General features: G+C 41.5%; 1 protein-coding gene across 3 annotated transcripts in view; it reads left to right on the top strand.

The window, feature by feature from the left end:
• mapk8ip1b (mitogen-activated protein kinase 8 interacting protein 1b) overlaps window positions 1–18,574 on the top strand; it is a 62,639-nt gene that overhangs the window by 9,539 nt on the left and 34,526 nt on the right. For all 3 annotated transcript variants that reach the window (XR_003983831.1, XM_030414391.1, XM_030414392.1), the window contains exon 2: window positions 10,439–10,550. Coding sequence is in view for 2 of the 3 variants with exons in the window: in XM_030414391.1 (XP_030270251.1) it covers window positions 10,439–10,550 (112 nt within the window). In the remaining variant the exon portion in view is untranslated. The remainder of the gene's footprint in view (window positions 1–10,438; window positions 10,551–18,574) is intronic.

An 18,574-nucleotide genomic window follows, 5' to 3' on the forward strand; every position in this document is an offset into this window, starting at 1 on the left:
GCTTTGCCGGCACGCAGCAACATGGCTGTGTGTGACCTTGTGAGTGTGTAACTGCTAACATGCCGGGTTTCTTCATGCTACATGTCGTCTCCTTGCACCTTAAGGCTCAGGGCAGGCATGCCCTTGAAGGAGAGCGGATGCATATGGTTGTGTGCATGTTTGCGTCTAAAGAGGAGACGTGGAGCGTACAGCAGAGGGTTGCTGTTTTGTGTTGACCAAAAATGGGACCAGAGGAGAAACAAAAATACACTTTATGTCGGCGCGTGTGCATTATGGCAGCGATGCCGATGTAGGAGATTGTGTCTTTCAGATTTAACCAAAACAGTGTGGGACTTAATTTATGTCTTCAGAGTTTGTTGTCATACAGCAGATGATGGAGGGAGGGGGGTGTTTTATCTGGATGTGGTGAATCTGACAGGACGGTCCTGATCCTCGTCCTGGTCCCTGTCCTTGCAGCAGGACGAAGCTGATGAATGACAGGCAGCGTGCAGCCATTCAATCTTTCAGAGGGAGCATAAAAAGTGTTAATTATCGGGGAGAGATGGGGGGAGAAGACATAGGCGAAGGTGTACATGCGTCTGCTGTGACGACTAAACACCGGGCTTAATGTTTATAAGAGTGCGAGTTGATTGAATCACAACAGCACAACGCAGATGCTGGTCCCGTGAGACTGTAACGTTGAAAGATGTGTGCAAGTGTAAAACACCCATAGCTGTGTGTGTGAGACGACTGTCCTGCTTCCACTGGTCGAATGGACATATTGCAAATATTTAGGAGGAAATCGGATTTAGTTTTTCACAATTTGATTAATGTTAAAGGGGATTGTGGTGCATTATTAGCAGCTCATACGCAATTTCTTCCAATTGTTTTGCCAGAAGCATTTCTTTTTATCTGTCTTCCCCACAACCTAACCTTTTCTACTGTAAACTGAGAAAGAAAAAAAATTTTTTTGCAGCAGGGAATAGCACAACATGTGGGCTTGTCAGCGAAAAGAAAAAAGATGACCCTCGTCTATTTGACCTTGCGTGCTTCTTGTGAACTAAAAACTGCAGACAACATTTACAAGAAAGCAGCAGGTAAAAACGGTGCTGTTCTCATCAGGATCATCGCTGGATTCAGATAAAGACTAATGAGCTGCTGGCCGGGGCCCGTCGTGGCCTGAGCGCGAGGTCATGCTGTCCTTCATTTACACAAGCAGAGAGGCAGGCTGAGGAGACACAAACAGGCCAGTAGGATGCCCTGTCACCCCCCGCTGTCAGAGTAATGCAGGAGTTTATCCCAAATCCTTTCGCGAAACAAAACGAAACAGCCATCGTGCAGTGCTGCTGCCCTCTGATGTCTTTTAACACCATAAACTGTAGACAATGTGTCTGTGATTTGAATGATTCTTCGGGGATGTTTTGAAACCTGGACTCTATCGACCAACTGTTTTTTTGTTTTGTTTTTTGGTCAGTTGTGTAAATCCAGAAAATCTGAATTTGTGCAGTTTTGCAGATGAGGCATGACCATGTAACAATGACCACACAGCTGTGACGGCTCAGTCAAGGCAAACAACGCTTAAACTTACCTTCATTAAGCCTTTAAACCGTCATTGTTTCCATTCTATAAACAGCGTGTAAGTCAGCAAAGCACCTTAAAACGTAAGGTGTCTCTCCAAAGAGCAGTTGAGGAGCCAATTAAAAACCAAACTTACTGTTAATAATACTGCTGTGGAGGGAGGAAGATCATGCATGCTGACAACAGGATCCAAATCCCTGACTAGTACATATACTGAAATTGCCACTGGAGAGGTGAACTTACACTGTTAGACACATTAAAAGTACCTAATACCTACCTAATTAACTAATGAACCTCTGACATCTTTGAGAAAAGAATGTATACTTTAAGAGTATTTGGAGTTACATTTAAACTACATGTAAGCTATACCTTATGTCGCATCTGCAGTGGCTTCAACGCTGAGCTTAAATTTTTACATGGCCCTTTACACACACGGCTGCTGAATTAAAAGTAACTATGGACCTTCCCCAAACTCTAAAAACGTATAAGCTGTAGTTGTTGCTGGTTTGTGTTGCTTACTGTATGTGTGATTTTAATACATGTAAAATATAGAAAAACGAGAAATTGTTTGTTTCCACAATACGCGCCATGCAGTTACTGAACAGCTGAGCATAGTAGCATGTGGCATCTTAATTCATGAAGCAACTTATTGCAGCTGAAACATGATTAACATTTGACGGGTTGTACTGAGGCAACTCTATACACTTATTCAATTTTGAAAAAGAATACAAAGTAATTGCTGATTGAAAGCATTGGAGGGCATAAAGTAGTTTTTTGGGTATTGAACCAATAGGGCTGAGTAAAGGCTACCCAATTGGCATAAGACGATATCCCCAGTGAACCATCAAGATGGACATTGGGGGGTTGTTGCAAAGTATTTGAGAATTTGAGGTATCGTGTCCCAATAGAGTTGCCATAAAGCAGGAGTTGCTCATTAGCACACCACCGCTGTTTGCCACTGCTGTCTCAACCAGCCGAGAAAACATAGCCGTGTTCAGACTCAGATGCTTGAAGCAAAGTTAGCTGACAGGTTATACTGAGGGAGCTAAGCTAAGAAAACACGTATACCAGAAATGTCATTGAAAGAAATGCATCAAAGAAACACCGCTGCCACAAAGCTCACATTTTGGGGTGGCTTTAAATAGAAAATAACACGTGACATCGAGGTATAATGTCACAAATGACAACTCTGGGTACCATTTTGCACTCACTGGTTGGGTGCCTTCTAGATCGTGATATTATGATGGTACAGGGTTCAGTAGTCGATCACTGTAAACTATCTGCAATTGACAATGGCATCACCCATTCAAAGACAAAAGCACCTTTCCTTCACCTTAACCGGTGACCCTTAACCTGAGATTTGTGCATCCAAACATCCATTCTGACTTGAACATAACCAAACCTCCTCTTATGTGGCCTGCACAAAGATGTTTTTTGTTGGGAGACGGTGCTGTTCCAGAAGATTTCACAATTATTGGCATCTTTTCAACAAGCCATAACCATAACACTTGAAAACATAAAGTACAATCAACTCCTCTGGCAGAGGCAAAAATGATATCGGGATGCTGATATGATAGCTATTTAGGTTCCTGGGAGGTAACAGTGTCACAGAGATATGATGTCAGGGTCAGCCTGTTGTTACTACGCTCCGACTGATTTGCTGCGTCTCACTTTTGGGTGACGATGACACAGTAGATGTGTCACAGAGATCCCTGACCTGGAGAGCCCGGCCAGTCTGCTGAGTCAGCCCGCATTGATCACTGAGGGTGTAGTGAGTGTCTGACTGAGATGATGTGTACTACATCGTACAGGAATACAATCCCAGTGGAAAATAATGAGCATGTTTGTGGTGGTTCACTTTTTAGGATACCTATAGGTCCATTTCGTGATCATTCAGGAAAAACTTTTGGATGGGTGTGATTATAATTTTTCTCCTCCCCTTTCTCCTCTCACACATTTCCTGTACATAGCACATAATAGAACTATCTGAAATAAAGGCAGACTGGCCAAAAACTAGTCCAAACAGTAAGAGTGAGAGGTTTTTTTTTTTTTTTGGAGGACAACCTTGCAGCTGTAAATTCTCAAACTCTTCACACTTTGGACAAATGCACCTGAGATTGTTTTTCCTGAGTGAATTGAACTTTCGGGAGCTATGGACGTTACGTTAAAGCATCTCTGTACCTGCTCCAAACCAGCAGTGTTACGGGTGGGTGGCAGGTGAGGGATCATGTCCCTGTGGCTGCACTGTTGGCCCTTACAGTCCAACAGATCAATGTGTGGACGAAGGCTGGATGTACAGCCATGACCACCTTTCTTTTCAGGGCTGCACAGTTAATCGATATATAATCGACATTGCCATTATTGTGTGAATCATATCACAGTCACAATGTATGTCAAAATAATCGCAATGTAATTTTTGGTCACTACATAGTGTAGCCTTGATTTTTTTTTTATTGTTTTTATTAGAAATACAGGAAATATATTTTAACAGGTGGTTGTGCTATGACTCGGATATTAACTAAAAGAAAATTTGACTACATACACATGTGCTGCTTGAGTATGTCATTATAACTTCCACAGAGATGCTGGCATTTTATTCATGTATTTTTTTGGACCTGAGAGATTGGACTAACAGAGGAACCGGCTAATCCAGAATATAAACACAGTGAAAAATATCACCCTAGTTTTTAACAGGATCTTTCCCTTCTGTAAGTGTGATGTGAGTGTTTAGCCTGTTTGATGCGAGCGTGCTCGACATTGTCCGCCCCGCATGCTACCCTTTCAGTCTGAGCCTTGATGTGTGACAGCGTAATTTGCTCTTTATTATACACTCTGTTGGTTTTCTCTGCTGTCTGCATCCCTACTTACCCACAATTCACTGCAGCTAAGGGGTCACCCTGTCCCATCCAGGTGGTTTATCTCCCGGCACTTAATTTTCTCAGCCCTCCCTCCATTCATTTTTGTCCCCATGACTCTCTCCATCCTCTCACTGTCCACTGACTCTATTTGCACTTTCCTCTGGGTTTGATCTACGCTCACGGCATCATTTCCTCTCACCTCTTGTTGACTCGTCATTAGACTCCCCTCCTCTTTTTGTCCTTGTAAGGCCCCAATTATAGGTCAAACCCTGCAATTCAGGGTGACAATAATGTGATACACGTATGGCTGATTGGCTCTGATTGGCATTCCTGCATCTTGTTTGTAGTATTTCATTTCATTTCCCTTCCTCTCCTCTCCTCCACCTTACTCCTCCTTCCTGTAAGTGATGCTGATAACAGAGGGACACTCAGGAGCATATTGATTTTGTTCCTCCTTTCCCAGGCATCTGTCTGTGTTGTAAGAGATTACATTTGTAGAGAACTGATAAGCTTACAGTTTATTTTGTTTATCAGAAGCAAAGCTATGTCTCAAGACCAAAGACTGACGATGCAATTTGCTAGGGGCAAAAAAAAAAGAAAAGAAAAAAAAGAAGTTCAGGTGGCGCCATGAGTCCGGTGCTCTTGTGCAGCGCTGGTCATGCGTGGTGGGAAGAGGACAAGAACAGCTGGAGACATTAGAATTGAAACAATAACCAGGCTTTCAGTCAATATGAGGCACATGTGTCCTGCTGTATAAATCTCAGGTCTCACCATTAAAATACTGCTGACTTTGCCAATATTTTCCAATTCAAATTAATCTCCTGAGAATGCTTCAGAATTATATTTATGTCGAGATAACACCATTTATTGCACTGTGGCAAAGTAATCAACAGAATTTTAACTATATCGAATGCAGCAGGTGATATTTTGAAGGCTTTGAATAGTCGTACTTGGATACTGTTTGGAAACGGGCGGGCACTTAAAAACAAACACTTGACAGGTGATTGATATACCATCTGCCTGTCATCATCTATCACAGGCCAACATCAACCAGTCAGATCAATGAACCATGTGACGTTGCTGGAGAGCACTACCAGAGGGGGCTGTTGGTAAATCAAACTCTCAGAGAGAAGCCAATGACAGAAGACCGAAAAACATCTTTTATATCGAGAACCCTTCAGTGATCTTTTACTGAAAATACTCTCCAACTCTGATATAAGTGTTGTTTGCAACACAAAAGTCACTTGTCTCACTTTTTGTCACACCTAAACCGCTACTCCTTTCCAGGTTAGACTTAAAGTGCATATTTGCAGCCTGGAAAGATATGTAAGATCATGTAGTCATGTGATCACATGATCTCATGATTCCAGCTGCCTTGCGAGGTAATTGAAATCAGAGAGTTCAAACCAACTTTGCAGCCCCATGTAGTGTTAAGCATCTTGTAACAAACTGTTTTGGCCCCGTCAGCTGCACATGGACTGTACGGATGAGTCCTCAGGCTCTCACCAACCCCAACATTTGTTTAACGTAAGTTGTGGTATGGCAGGTTTCTGTGAGTTTGTTTTCTGTAGGTAGGTAACCCTCTAGTCTCACTTGTTGAAATATAAAGAGTTGCGCTGGTCATTCTCTAGACTTTACCTGCAGAGACTGGGGTTCACGTCCCATTTTGGGACCAACAGTCAAGAGTGATTTGTTTTTGAGTAATGTTATGTAAGTAATAGACAACTTTCAATCACAGCTTGCCTTGCACACATACTAAAACATAGGTAATAAATAGAATCTGAATAAAATACAGTAAAATAAAGTATGTCAAGTCGTTCAGTGGAATGAAGGACTCTATAATAGATAGAAGATGTTAATAAAGAGTTGAACTAAACATAAACTCATGTTACGCTAAGTGACATGAGTTACATCACGTAGTTACAAGACTGAAAGTAGTTGTTTAACCCCAAAATATAATTTTTTTCCTACACCTAACGGGGTAGCTATTCTGCCTTAACCTGACCAAATCGCGGCCGCTGGACAACAGTGCCAAAGTCATAATTTGTCATAATAACTGAACTGTTTGTCATAGAGCTTTATTTCTAACATCTGACCAGATGTCCATATTATGGATCATTGCTAACTTAACCACAGAGCTGTGGAAATTATGCTAAAATGGGTCACCAAATGTACTTAAGTGGCAGTGAATAGACCTGGGCTGCCTGCTCTTTTCAAGTTTATGTCTGGCAATCACTGTTGTAAAAAAAGTATAATATTGTCAGCCTTGGCTTGTCCTAAAACATAATCAGAATTTTCCACCTCGCAACTCTGGCTGCCACACAAATTTGCACTTTTCTACCATCTATCACCAGCTCACCTATTAGGAGGAGGATTGCTCAGTAGAGACGGATGATTCCACTGGGAAATCTTTCCTTCTCCCTCTGTTCCTTAGTCTCACCCAGGTGTTCATATATTCCCATCCGAGATCCTTTGCTCCCTAACAATAGATTGCTGAGCTCACAGACTCTCTAGCTCTCTTCTCCTCTTTCTTTTCTCGTACTCTCTGTCCATCCTTCAGCCCCTCTCGCTCCTTCAGGGCCTCATTATGGAGGTAAACAGATGCTTCTACTCCAGGCTATTTAGCTCCCATACCCATCCTACGACACATGATGGGCTGAAGATGGCCACAGCTGTGTGTGCTTGTGCAAGAGTAGACAGCTACAGAGTCAATGTAGCTAGAAATGACACTAGCCTCGTGCAAGGGGATCATACCTCTCCATATTCACCAGGTCTCTCTGACAGCATGCTGTGTCCTGCATCCTTGTCATCTTCTCTTTGCTAGCTCTAATAACATTTTCCTGCTGTCTGTTATGCCCCGCGGGGCTGCTGGATAAAGAGATAAAAGGCGGATATAATTACGGACGAGGAAAACTGAAGCATTGTTTACTGGAAGCTAATTGAATCCTGCCACAGACAGCAGGACAGTTCATTTCCCCGCCTGACACTGGAGTGATGTCCACGGTTGCTGCAAGAGCAATCAAGACCTTATGTTCTTGCCTGCAAAACACAACAGTTTTTTTTCCTTTGACAGCCAGAACCACACTGTAGCAAACAGATGTGGCGGCTTTGTAATGAGAGGATTGTTGACAGAAGTTGGTTGACTGAAACGTCAAGAGGCCTGATCGCCATTACATTTACAATGGACAGTCCTTGTTTCCCCCGATGATTAATCCTTATGTATGACCCATTGTCCAGCACCACTGCCATGTCAACATCTTTCCATTTGTACAGTACAAACTACTGAGAAAGAGACATTCATGCAGAATTTCACCTTTACCTCGAGGTTTAGTTAATGGAATGCTACAAAGATTGAAACTCTTCAGGGGAAAGGACAGCTCATGTTAACCACCCCATTGTCTGTCCTATGCCCATTTTGCAGATCTTCAAAAGCAGCAAAATTGACAGTGTGTTTACTGATTTATTCCATGTATTGTATTCTGATTAAATGTGTTGGCCTCTACAGACTGCGATTACCACTTCTAGTTAGTGTCATCACTAGTCTTGGTGTTGGAATATTTAACTTTAATGTAGGGCTGCAGCTATCGATTCTTTTTGTAATCGATTAATCTAGCACTTTATCGATCGATTAATCGAGTAATCAGATAATTTTTTTACCGCGTTTTTAAACAACCAAAACAAATAATGCATAACGAAAATGATGTGGCTGTAAAATGATCAAGCATTTCTCAAAAAAACAGAGGTATTCATTCCAACTCCAACATTTGGCTCCAAAACTAAGCCCATTTATTAAGTGCCAGTGCCAATGATTAAACAACAATACAGTTAAATCAACTTACTGTAAAACATGTATAACATGTAAAACTGTGAATACAAACTTAAATAGTAAAGGCCATTTGGCCTTGGTTTTGTTTTCTTAATACAACATTACAAAAAAAGGATTGCACCTTCTGCAAATTGCCCACCTGAGAACAAAGAATGAATATAAAATATCAAGCCAAACAGTCACACAATGTGTACAATTTATAACAAATAAATGTAAATAAAACAATTTTAAACAAATAAAATAAATGAATTATAAATAAGACTTTTTCAGTCTTCAGTCCCCAAATCCATGATAACCACACTAATCCGCCAATCACAAAGAGGCAAATACACTGTGTGGGAAGACTAGGGTCCTACCTACTCCACATTATACGTGTCCTCCTGGAACTGAAACTTATCCTGAACTGTCAGGAATCATTTCAGAGTGACACAGACACATTGGATTAGCCGGTGGAGGCGGTGTAATGCACTCAAACAGAGTTTATAATCACAAAACAGCCAATGTAGCACGTAATTCATGACCATGTCTGTATAAAGTAATGTTTATTTTTGCTCTTCTTCGGCGGCTGTTTCAGTGAGTTTTGGGCGCAGAGTGATGAGACGTATACTGTTGAAATTTGAAGAGTCCCAGCTTTCATATGACATGCTGTATGTAGCGTTAGCATAAAGTAGCGTAATTGCTAACGCCGATTTTTCTGACATGCGCCAATAGCGTGTTTTTTCTACGTGCTCCTTTAGTTGCTTGGTGTCTGAATTGAGTTCCGATTAGGTGAAAATGATTACCATGAGCGTTTAGCCGAGCTTCTTCCCGTTAAGTTGGTGTGCTGCATTAATATGTTGCTACATGGTTAGCATGCTCTTATAGGGTGTATAATGCAACATGCGCAGCTCGGGCTGAAGAGGTTAAAAACATCAAAGCTAAACATCATATCTAGTCAAACCGCATCACATCACTACAAATACAGAGCTAAATTGTGCCAGCCAGCTAAATTCAAAATGTATGACGCGCTGGTGTGCTTCCTGAACAACGGTCCGTGTGGCACAATCAGATCCCTGCACGTATAGTGCGCGTCATAGGAATTTAACGAGGCTTCGAGGCAGAGTTTTTGCCTCGAGGAATTTTCATAATCGAGTTAATCGAGTAACTCGATGAATCGTTTCAGCCCTACTTTAATGCAATGACTTTTAAGAAAATATTGATATTTCCATAGAGAACATTTTTTGAGGGCATTAAGATTTTCGATTTTTGGCACTAATGTAACAAAAGGTACAACTTTTCTTTTCTTTGCCAGCAGCGGAGAACACCAAAAATGACTGTAGCAAACATTAAATATCACACTTTAAATGATGTACAGGGTTTCTGCTAAAAAAAAAAAAAAAGTTGTTAAACTCAGCGGCCACCTTTGGGAACAGAATAGGCGACTTGTCACTCTAATGAGAATAACTGGTCCACTTTATAAGGTCAGCCCACCTTAAGAGAGCCAGGGTCAGAGTTGCTGCTCTCTCCTTGGCTAACCATCTTCAATGTAAAGAGCTGGTTGCAAGCAAGTCACGGGAACTGGGCTTGTTGGATCTTCTGGAGTTGTAGCAAATCTCTCATTTTCTCTCACAGTGTCTCGGCAGTGTCTATGCACACACTGATTTTTACCTGAAAGGAGATTGCAACTTGTCTGACACATTTAGTCTTAAATTAAATATTGTACTCCCCGAACTCTGGCTTGGCGCACCACTGATCTTGCACTATGGAAATGGTGCAATGTATGTGTTTAAAGTTTGCTGTCGCAGAGAACAGAGCACAATGAAAGCACAGCTGTCAGATGTGTCAAAATGAGTGTTGAACCCTTATTCAGAATCAATATGTATTGAAAAGTCAGTGTCTTTGACAATGCGAAAAATGTTTCTGCTTTCGTCAAATTTTTTATTAAATCGACAACAAATATGGAATGCACTTTTGTCAGTCACTGTTTCATGTCGGCCAGTTGTAACTACGGCTTGTGACCCGTGTTCATGCGTCTGATGTGTCACTGTGTTCAGATTTTGGCTCTGAGCCACGACCCCATCTCGGAGAGAGATAATTTGGTCAACATGAGATTTTGAGATGTACTCTGGCTACAGATGAGCGGGTAAAGGATTAACATTGATTTATGTCCCTCTCTCTTTCCCACGTCTCCTTTTCCCAAATCCTTCCCTTCACCCAGGTTGACCCATGACATTAGCCTGGATGAGTTTGAAGATGACGACCTGTCGGAGATTACGGAGATCACAGACGAGTGCGGGATGAGCTTGAACTGCAATGGCCCAGATATAAAGGTAAGCTGCCTCCACAAAGAGCTGGTTCTCACAGGATTTCACGAAATAGGCTTTCAATGAAGTCTTCCACTTTTCAAGAACTTTCATGTACACTTACGAATGCCCTCAGTGTGTAACTGTGAAGGTTCTTTCGAGGATAGATTTTGTGGTAGACTCTCATCAATTAACTATCATTAATCACTGCTGCTCTGATTGGGAGCAATTCTAGAGAGGCCATTAGATACTTGGATCGGTAGATTTCACTCAAGCAAGTACAGCATTGATGCTCAGCTTTCACATTGAGAGCAGATGTATTCCTTTATCAGGAAAAAACTGTGTCCTTAAATCTATTAAACAATGAAGGTATCAAACAAGGCAGCCAGTCTCTGCAAGTCTTCAAATTTCCTTCTTGCTGTGTGCAAACACAGAGGTGAACGCACAGGTTTCTATCATCAAAGTGCGCCAAGCAGAGTTTATTTACAATCTGCCAATTCACAAATTTATGCCGACTGCTGACACTCAATCATTCTTTAGTCTGCCAAGACTGGAGTAAGGTTTTGCGGTGCTGTATAGTTTTGTGGGTTGCTTTCAGGTTACATCAGAGGTTTCGAGTCAAAGAGGTGTAGAGTACTACTGGAGCAAAGGTGTAGCTTCTTTACTCTACTCGTAGGAAAACAATGTTTGATGGCAGAACAAAGCCAGAATAAATGTTGGCAGGTGTGTGCTTTCGCAAAACCACAGAAATGTTGAAACTTTCACATTTCTTTTTGGTGCAACTTTGCATTTCTTTAGGTTCGGTTTTCAATGTTATCCTTTGACAACACTGTGCCTATTCTCTGGCTGGTTTAAGGCACAACAAACAATCAGTAAGGGATTGGAAAAGACCATTTTTTTGGCTTAAAACACCTTTTTTCGGTCAGCATAAACTCTGCTGGTTATGTCCTGCTGTCACACTTCCAGATCTTGAAGCGCAGTCTCGAACTGTGGTCATTGGCTTGGCAACATACATTGTGTCAAGCCAATGACCCACTGTCTATCTCTGCCGGCTGGACTTCTGCCACACATGAATGAAGAGAGAATATATAATATTGTGTCTTGTTATGGCTCTTGGTGGGCTTTTAAATATATATGACACAAATGTTTGAAATATTTAAGCTAAAATGTAAATTCCTCACGCACAACTTCAACCCATGACTGTGTTCTTAATCATTTTATGCATTATGCGGACGTGTTTAACAAAACTTTGCTAGATTTTATTTCCCTTAACCCAACAGTGGCTGTAGTTTTTATCAGCAGGAGGACACTGTCCACTGCAGTTTAAAGCAAATGAGATCAACCAGATTTAAAAAGAAAACGAGTTGTATACGTAATCTCCATTCTTGCTCATGCACCATTAATCATGTTTGGCTGCCTTGCCACCGTTCAGTGACACTCTGACGAAGCCAGAGCTCAGCGAAGGGTCAGACTCTCCTCTCTGTGGCATTTTGTCCAGAACAGCTGCTGCACTCAGCTTCCTGCCAGCTGAGGAAAGAGGCCAGAGGCGGAGAAAGGCCTGACAGACGGCGACAGAGATGCTCTGTAAAAACCTTGAGTTTGATCGCGTATGATTGCCCCACTGCTTCCTGGTTATCTCAATAATTCACTTTGAGCTGTTTACTGTTAGTCTGAGTCTTCTGAAAACTTTGCTGAGTTGGAGACATTTTTGTGGCTGCCGTGGGCCCGCTAGCACCCTGGTTTTCTCAAGTTTTATTGGCATAGAAATGAGTGGGTCATTAATGATAACTGGAGTGGGTGTGAGGCACCGCTACCGGAGGGAGGGAGTGAGAGGGAGATAAATGAGGAGTGGTACAGAGGGGAAAAAAATAAGCAGAGGTAAATGTATTATTCTGTCAGATCTCTGCAGCTCTGTTCCCAGTGAAACCATCATCACCTCCTCCATTCCGCTCCCGTAACCAAGGCAACAGGAGGGTCGGGGGTTGTTTCAGTGTATTTTAAACAAGCAGATGAGAGGGTTTTTTTCTTCTGTGCTTTGTATTTGATTGTTTTAGTGAGCCGCTGACCTGACAGATGAGAAAATCGCTCTGACATTACGGAGTACCAGGATTATTTTTAGGTTAAACAAAAAAAAAAAAAAAACAGTTTTCTCCCTTTTTGCTTTTTCTTGTCTTCCTATCCAGGGAGCTAATTATAGCCCAGATAATTGACTGCGGGAGCTCTCTGCAGGAGGTGTGCATGTGTGGACATTGATGACTCATCCCAATTGCAGGGGCCTCACAGAGATCAGAATCCAAAATGGCTTCCGTGACTAGAAAACGGTAAAGGGTTCTGACATCAGCAACAACAACAACAAACCACACGTGTCATCGAGTGCTGTCACTCTCAGGAAATGGAACTAACTGGGTGTTGTAGGGGATGTTACAGCTGGAGGGCTTACGTTAGCATTGTCTTGTGGGGAAAGAGCAGGCTCTGCTGGCTGCTTTCTATAATGTGTTTGCCCTCCATCTCTCAGTGTCACATCACTTTTCCCCAGTTCTTGATTGTCTCCCTCTGGTAGTTTTGTTGCCTGTCAGAAACGGATAAGATCTTCTGCCGTGAGAATGCGTGAAGGTGCGCAGGTACACGCGTGCAGCAAGCTAACCACACCTCCAGTGAAGGTTGAAGACAGCAGTCGCTTAACCGAGGATATGAGATACACTACCATAAACAAGAGTTAATGTAAGGTAGGTAACGTAAAAAGAAGCTGGGGGTCAACCGCTATGACTTTTTCATGGCTGATACGATACCGATTAATAAAAATCCAGGAGACTGAAAACTTTTGGGACCGATATACATTTGCAGCAAAAATTAAACTCTTTGTGTCAAAATTTCAAACAACCAGTGATGAAATAATCATAAATACAATTTACTTAAGTAGAATTTTGAGGTACTTTCAGTATTTCCATTTTATGATGACAACTATTTGTTATATTTAATTACCAGTTACTTTGCAGATTCAGATTCTTCAGTATTGATTTGTTATTTATTGTGACGTGTTACCACATAAAATGTTCTCATGGGCGGGACATTATGTGAGAGGTACAAGTAGTGTTAATATGTAGAAGTAGTACAATGCTGAATATACGCCCCAATAATCAGCCAAGGCCGATAATCAGTCAACTTGGGAAAAAAAAAACTGTTGTAGAGACAAAAAAAAAAATAGGATGCACACAAATCCTTAACTTTAAATAAGTTCAATTTAGTTGCTTTGTCAGAAATGTGCCTTAAAAAAAATAGTAACAAACATTAAAGGTCCAGTGTGTAGGATTTAGTGGCATTTAGCAGATGGCAACCAACTGAACATCCCTCATCTTACCGTCCCTTGTATAGTGGCCACTTGTTGTGACCCAAATGTTTAATACTCCTCCACCCTCTCTGGAGCTGCACAATAGGGATTTAAAAGGTTACGCTGATGTTTTTTTTTTATTAATTTTTTTCATTTCGCTGAAAACTGTGAAATTAAAAATCAAAAATTGTAATGATGGGACATTTGCTGGGGGTTTGTATAAAACAAATGTGCTCGTTCATCTGGAGAATAAGGGTTTTGTAGGCCATGCAGGCCATCTCTGCAGCACTACAGTACTTTATCATATTACTGTTTATTTGACTTTTATCAAGTTAGCCTCTGTCCATAAACATGAGAGATCTTCAATAAACATAGAATTTTCTCTCTCGCAGCAATGTTAAGTGCTTTCTTGGTCAGCAGTAATTTTTGAAGGGAGAGGCGTCCAGAAACCACATTTGGCGTTGTGCAGATGAGACGAGATGAAAAACCAAGGTGCACCGAATGGCATCTCAACAACCAAGCGAACCTACAGGTTTGTGCAAAACAGCGTCATCAGGAGGTCGACATCAAATAGCAGAGGTTGCATCACAACACGATGGAGGTAACACCAGAGACCGCCTCTCCCCCTGCAGAGCATGTGTGACTGACAGTAGATAGGATGGGGGGCATGAGGGTCACAACAGTCTGAAAGTTAAATTGTCATCATAAAATCTGAAGAGAAGATGAACCTAAAGTTGAGGTTGTCTAGATTTCTATAGAAGAAATTACATTTTTGTGTAATACATTAATTCAGTTGTTTATACTTTAACAGTGTTGGCAGCCTGTCTCCCGTGGCTGCCGTAGCTTCATTGTAAAATCAACACCAAGAGGAGCTTCTGTCAACACGTAATTACAGATTTAAATTTCGGATAAGCTGTTGCTCTTGTCGGTAATAAATTACGTCATCTCTAAAAAAGAAAGAAAGAAAGAAAGAAAACTGACCTGTGGTGTTACGGTTATGGGTTAGCACTTAATCTGCAAGTGTACTACGTTGTCTGAGCCTGTGTAACGTTACGCTGAAAGCAAAATCCCAAAACAGGCTTCTCATAATGACCAGGGAGCTTTTTGTTTCATTACGGTTTAATCCTCAGCAGATGGAGGAGCTTGTAGAAAAACAGTCAAAAGCCACAACAAGTTACATCACAGTGTTTATTCTTTAAATGCTGCTTTCTTCATTCATTGACTTTAACAACCACTAAATGGATCAATATTGTATATATTAACGTTCAACTAAATAATTCCTCCTCACCTGTACTCATTCTGCAGTTGTACGCAGCTCAAGGTGGAACTTGTGCAGCTAAAGAGTCAGATATGTTGGTCTGCAGTTGACTTAGACCAAACCAGAGCTCAAAGATGACTGATCTCGATTCCCCAGGTGGAGAAACACACAGCTCCAATGAAATGACAGCCTTCCTCTATGTCTACCATCTAGACAGCTGTTTGCTAACACATAAGCCGAGTTAATAAGCCAGTTCTTTAGCCTGTGTTTCTTTGAGTTCCTTCTCTTTTCTTGAAAAGTCAAGTTGTGCATGAACACTCTCACATTAAGAAATGTAAAACATAGGCGAGTGTGGGACGGAAGCAGTTTTTCTGCTTCTCTGTCATATTTCAGCTGTCATGGCAGACCTTAGAGGCACTGCTTTGTTGCTGCTTTCTGTTTAAAAGTGCACATTGTTCAATGGGGGCTTGGTCTGTTTAAAAATATATGAGGATGTTGTGCAGCTGCAGGACCTCAAATGGGTTGGTGGGTGGGTGGGTGGGGGGTTGGGGTTGCCCTCACTGTACACACACAGAGTGGTGACCTCATCAGTGAGCTCATCATCCCAGGGGAGTTTTAAGATGCATCAGGTCTCATCAATAATGGACAGTCACCGGGATTGAGCATCAGTCAGACCAGACAGGCGTGGTGTCTACCCCAGCAAGAAAAGAAGGTTCAGAGGGTCAGAGGGCGTGTCCGGACTGATGCAGACATTTGGAAACACTGCCACAGGTCAAACTGATGCGATCCTTGATGATGCAACAGCATTTTGTTCTGGATTTGTTCAAATTGTTCAGATTTGAGCAGAAAAATAACAACTAGGCTGATCAACACTGCTCATGCAGACATGCGTCTCGTCTTTTTTTGGCATTCTCCATCGCTATTTAAACCCCATGTTGAACATCTATTCGAATATCACAACATTAGATTCAAATGAGGAGAAATGCATTGAATCTGTGTTACTGTCTTTAATCTCGGTTCTCAAACAAAGCTGTTGCTTCTTGATCCAGTGTCAGCACAATTGACATATTTTTTGCAGCATCTCGGTGCAAATACAATCATGAAAGTGCTAAAGTGACCCGAGTCTGACTCCTGGTTGAACTGGCTCATTAGTTGTGTATGTGTCTGCACCAGTGTGCACATGGCCGGAGTTATGAAGGTTTACATAGAGCACCTCAGGTCCAGAATGAAACATAGAGAGATTTGATGGTCCTCAGAGACATGAACTGACAACATGCATTATCACAATGACTGTAAGTCTGTGTGTGTGTGCGCGTGTGTATAAGTGTGTGTGTGTGTGTGTGTGTGTGTGTAAGAGAGAGTGAGACGACAGTCGCAGTCATTTTGTCATGTGCGAATGGTTGAAAAAGACCTGTGTTGAGGTGGAGGCAGGGGGGAGGGGTCAGATAGAATGGACTATAACATTAAGTGACTGTAGTAAAACACACATCACCCCTACGATGTATCTACACATAGGAATCTAGAAGATTCAACGCTTGTTATTCTGTCTTCTGCCCTCTATTGTCACATTGTGCTAGACAGAGACATAAAAAGCGACTGTAAAACTCAAAGCCCTGACAAAATCCTTCTCCAACATACCAGGTGTTATGTCATGACTTTGAATCAACATGAGTACTAGTTTTTCAAAACAACATTACAACTGTCTTATACAGTCGGAACTTTGTCCAAGATTATAAACTTTTTCAGAGTATATTCACATACTTATTGTTAGGGATGCACCATATGGACAATATGACTGATGATTTAAAAATGTCTATTTAGCAGTTTATAACCTGTAGTTTATGCACAACTGAGGGTAAGTAAGGCTAAAGGCCCGTACACACTAGATCGACGGTCGGCTGTCGGGCATTGTCGGGTCCAGTCGGTCCAGTCGGAGGCCTTTTTGGCCGATTCAGCATGTAGAATTGGTGGCAGATGGTTGTTGACACAAATCTCTCTGATTGGCTGTTCAGGTAAGCAAATCAGTACAGAAAAAAGAAACCGGGAAAAGAAAGGGAAAGCCACTTGAGTCTGTCCCTGTAGTATTCAATATTTCACCCATTTAGTGCAGTTTCTCCTTATTTTTCCTCCTCTACCTTTTTATCAGACATATTCTCAATTAGGAGTGGTTATAATAGCGAGAGTGGTGTCAAAAAATGTTGCTTAATCAAAGTCTTAGCAGTGTCCTAGCACTGTGTAAGTGCAGCTTTTTGGCGGAGATAGACATGAGGCGACGCAACAATCAGCCTTTGTCGCAGCTAGTTATTTAATGTCAGTTTGGTGTGTAGGGGCCTTTTAGTGATAGTGAACACAGATGAATGATTTGTATATGTCAAAGCTCTAACAAGAGCTGTTGTGTTCTACCTCATGGACTTTTTTCCCCCTCTCACAACCCTTGTGGAACGTGCGCCTTGTTGTCTACCTCTGTAAAAACAACGTCTGCATCATTTGGCTTTTCTACCGATGTGCTGCAGTTTGATCTCATGAACGAGACAAGAGTGTCCTTCACGTTTCTTCTGCTTCCTCTCCTTTTTCTCCTTTCTGTTTATTAGTGGATTACAAGACGATGCATATTCTGAAAATATAGCATGTAAACCTCATCTAGTAGAACCCAAAATAAAAGTTTTAACCTGAAAACGGCCGTAATATATCTCATTTTAAGGTGCATATCACCACTTATTGTGTCAGTATTTTAATATAATGATGCAGTTTGGCTTTATTTCATCTGCTTTATTTAATTTTCTATTCCTTTTAGTTGATAATTAGAGCTGGTAGCCAATCAATAACTAATAGTATACATTTCCCATTATTTGACTGTTATTTATTGTGCATCCCTACTTTTTATAAATGTTTAAAGACATTTAAGTTTTTTTCTGATTCTGCAAAAGGTGCAACAGTTTAATTCAGGGTTTGATGTCTATTACATCATTAGATTTTTATTTTACTTGAATAATTGATATGTCTTCATGACTTCATAGCTATGGGAAAATCGTTTTAAAACCTTTCTCCCAATAAAGGTGATTGATTTTAATTCAAGTCCCTACGCTGTTGTACTCCATCATTATACATCAGTAAAATAGAATTTCAGTAACCCAGAGAGGAAAGGGGAGGGAGATTTACAGAGAGAGTCGGAGGGAGGGGGTCCAGGAAAACACTTGCAAGAGGAGAAGGAGACCTATTGCCATGGCAACAGTGTTTCTCTCACCTAGTGCACATGTCAGAGCTGAAAATACATGCAATGCAGTGTCTCACACGCACACACAGGCACACACACACACACACACACACACACACACACACACACACACACACACACTGCCACCATGGATACTGCTCACGTCACCTCATCCACACATGGTAACAACAGCTGAGAGGGAGCTGCATCATCAACACAAACACAAACAAGAGGAGCAGTTTGTGTCTCTT

The sequence above is a fragment of the Sparus aurata genome, chromosome 4, assembly GCF_900880675.1.
Source record: "Sparus aurata chromosome 4, fSpaAur1.1, whole genome shotgun sequence".
In the NCBI taxonomy this organism is placed as follows: domain Eukaryota; kingdom Metazoa; phylum Chordata; class Actinopteri; order Spariformes; family Sparidae; genus Sparus; species Sparus aurata.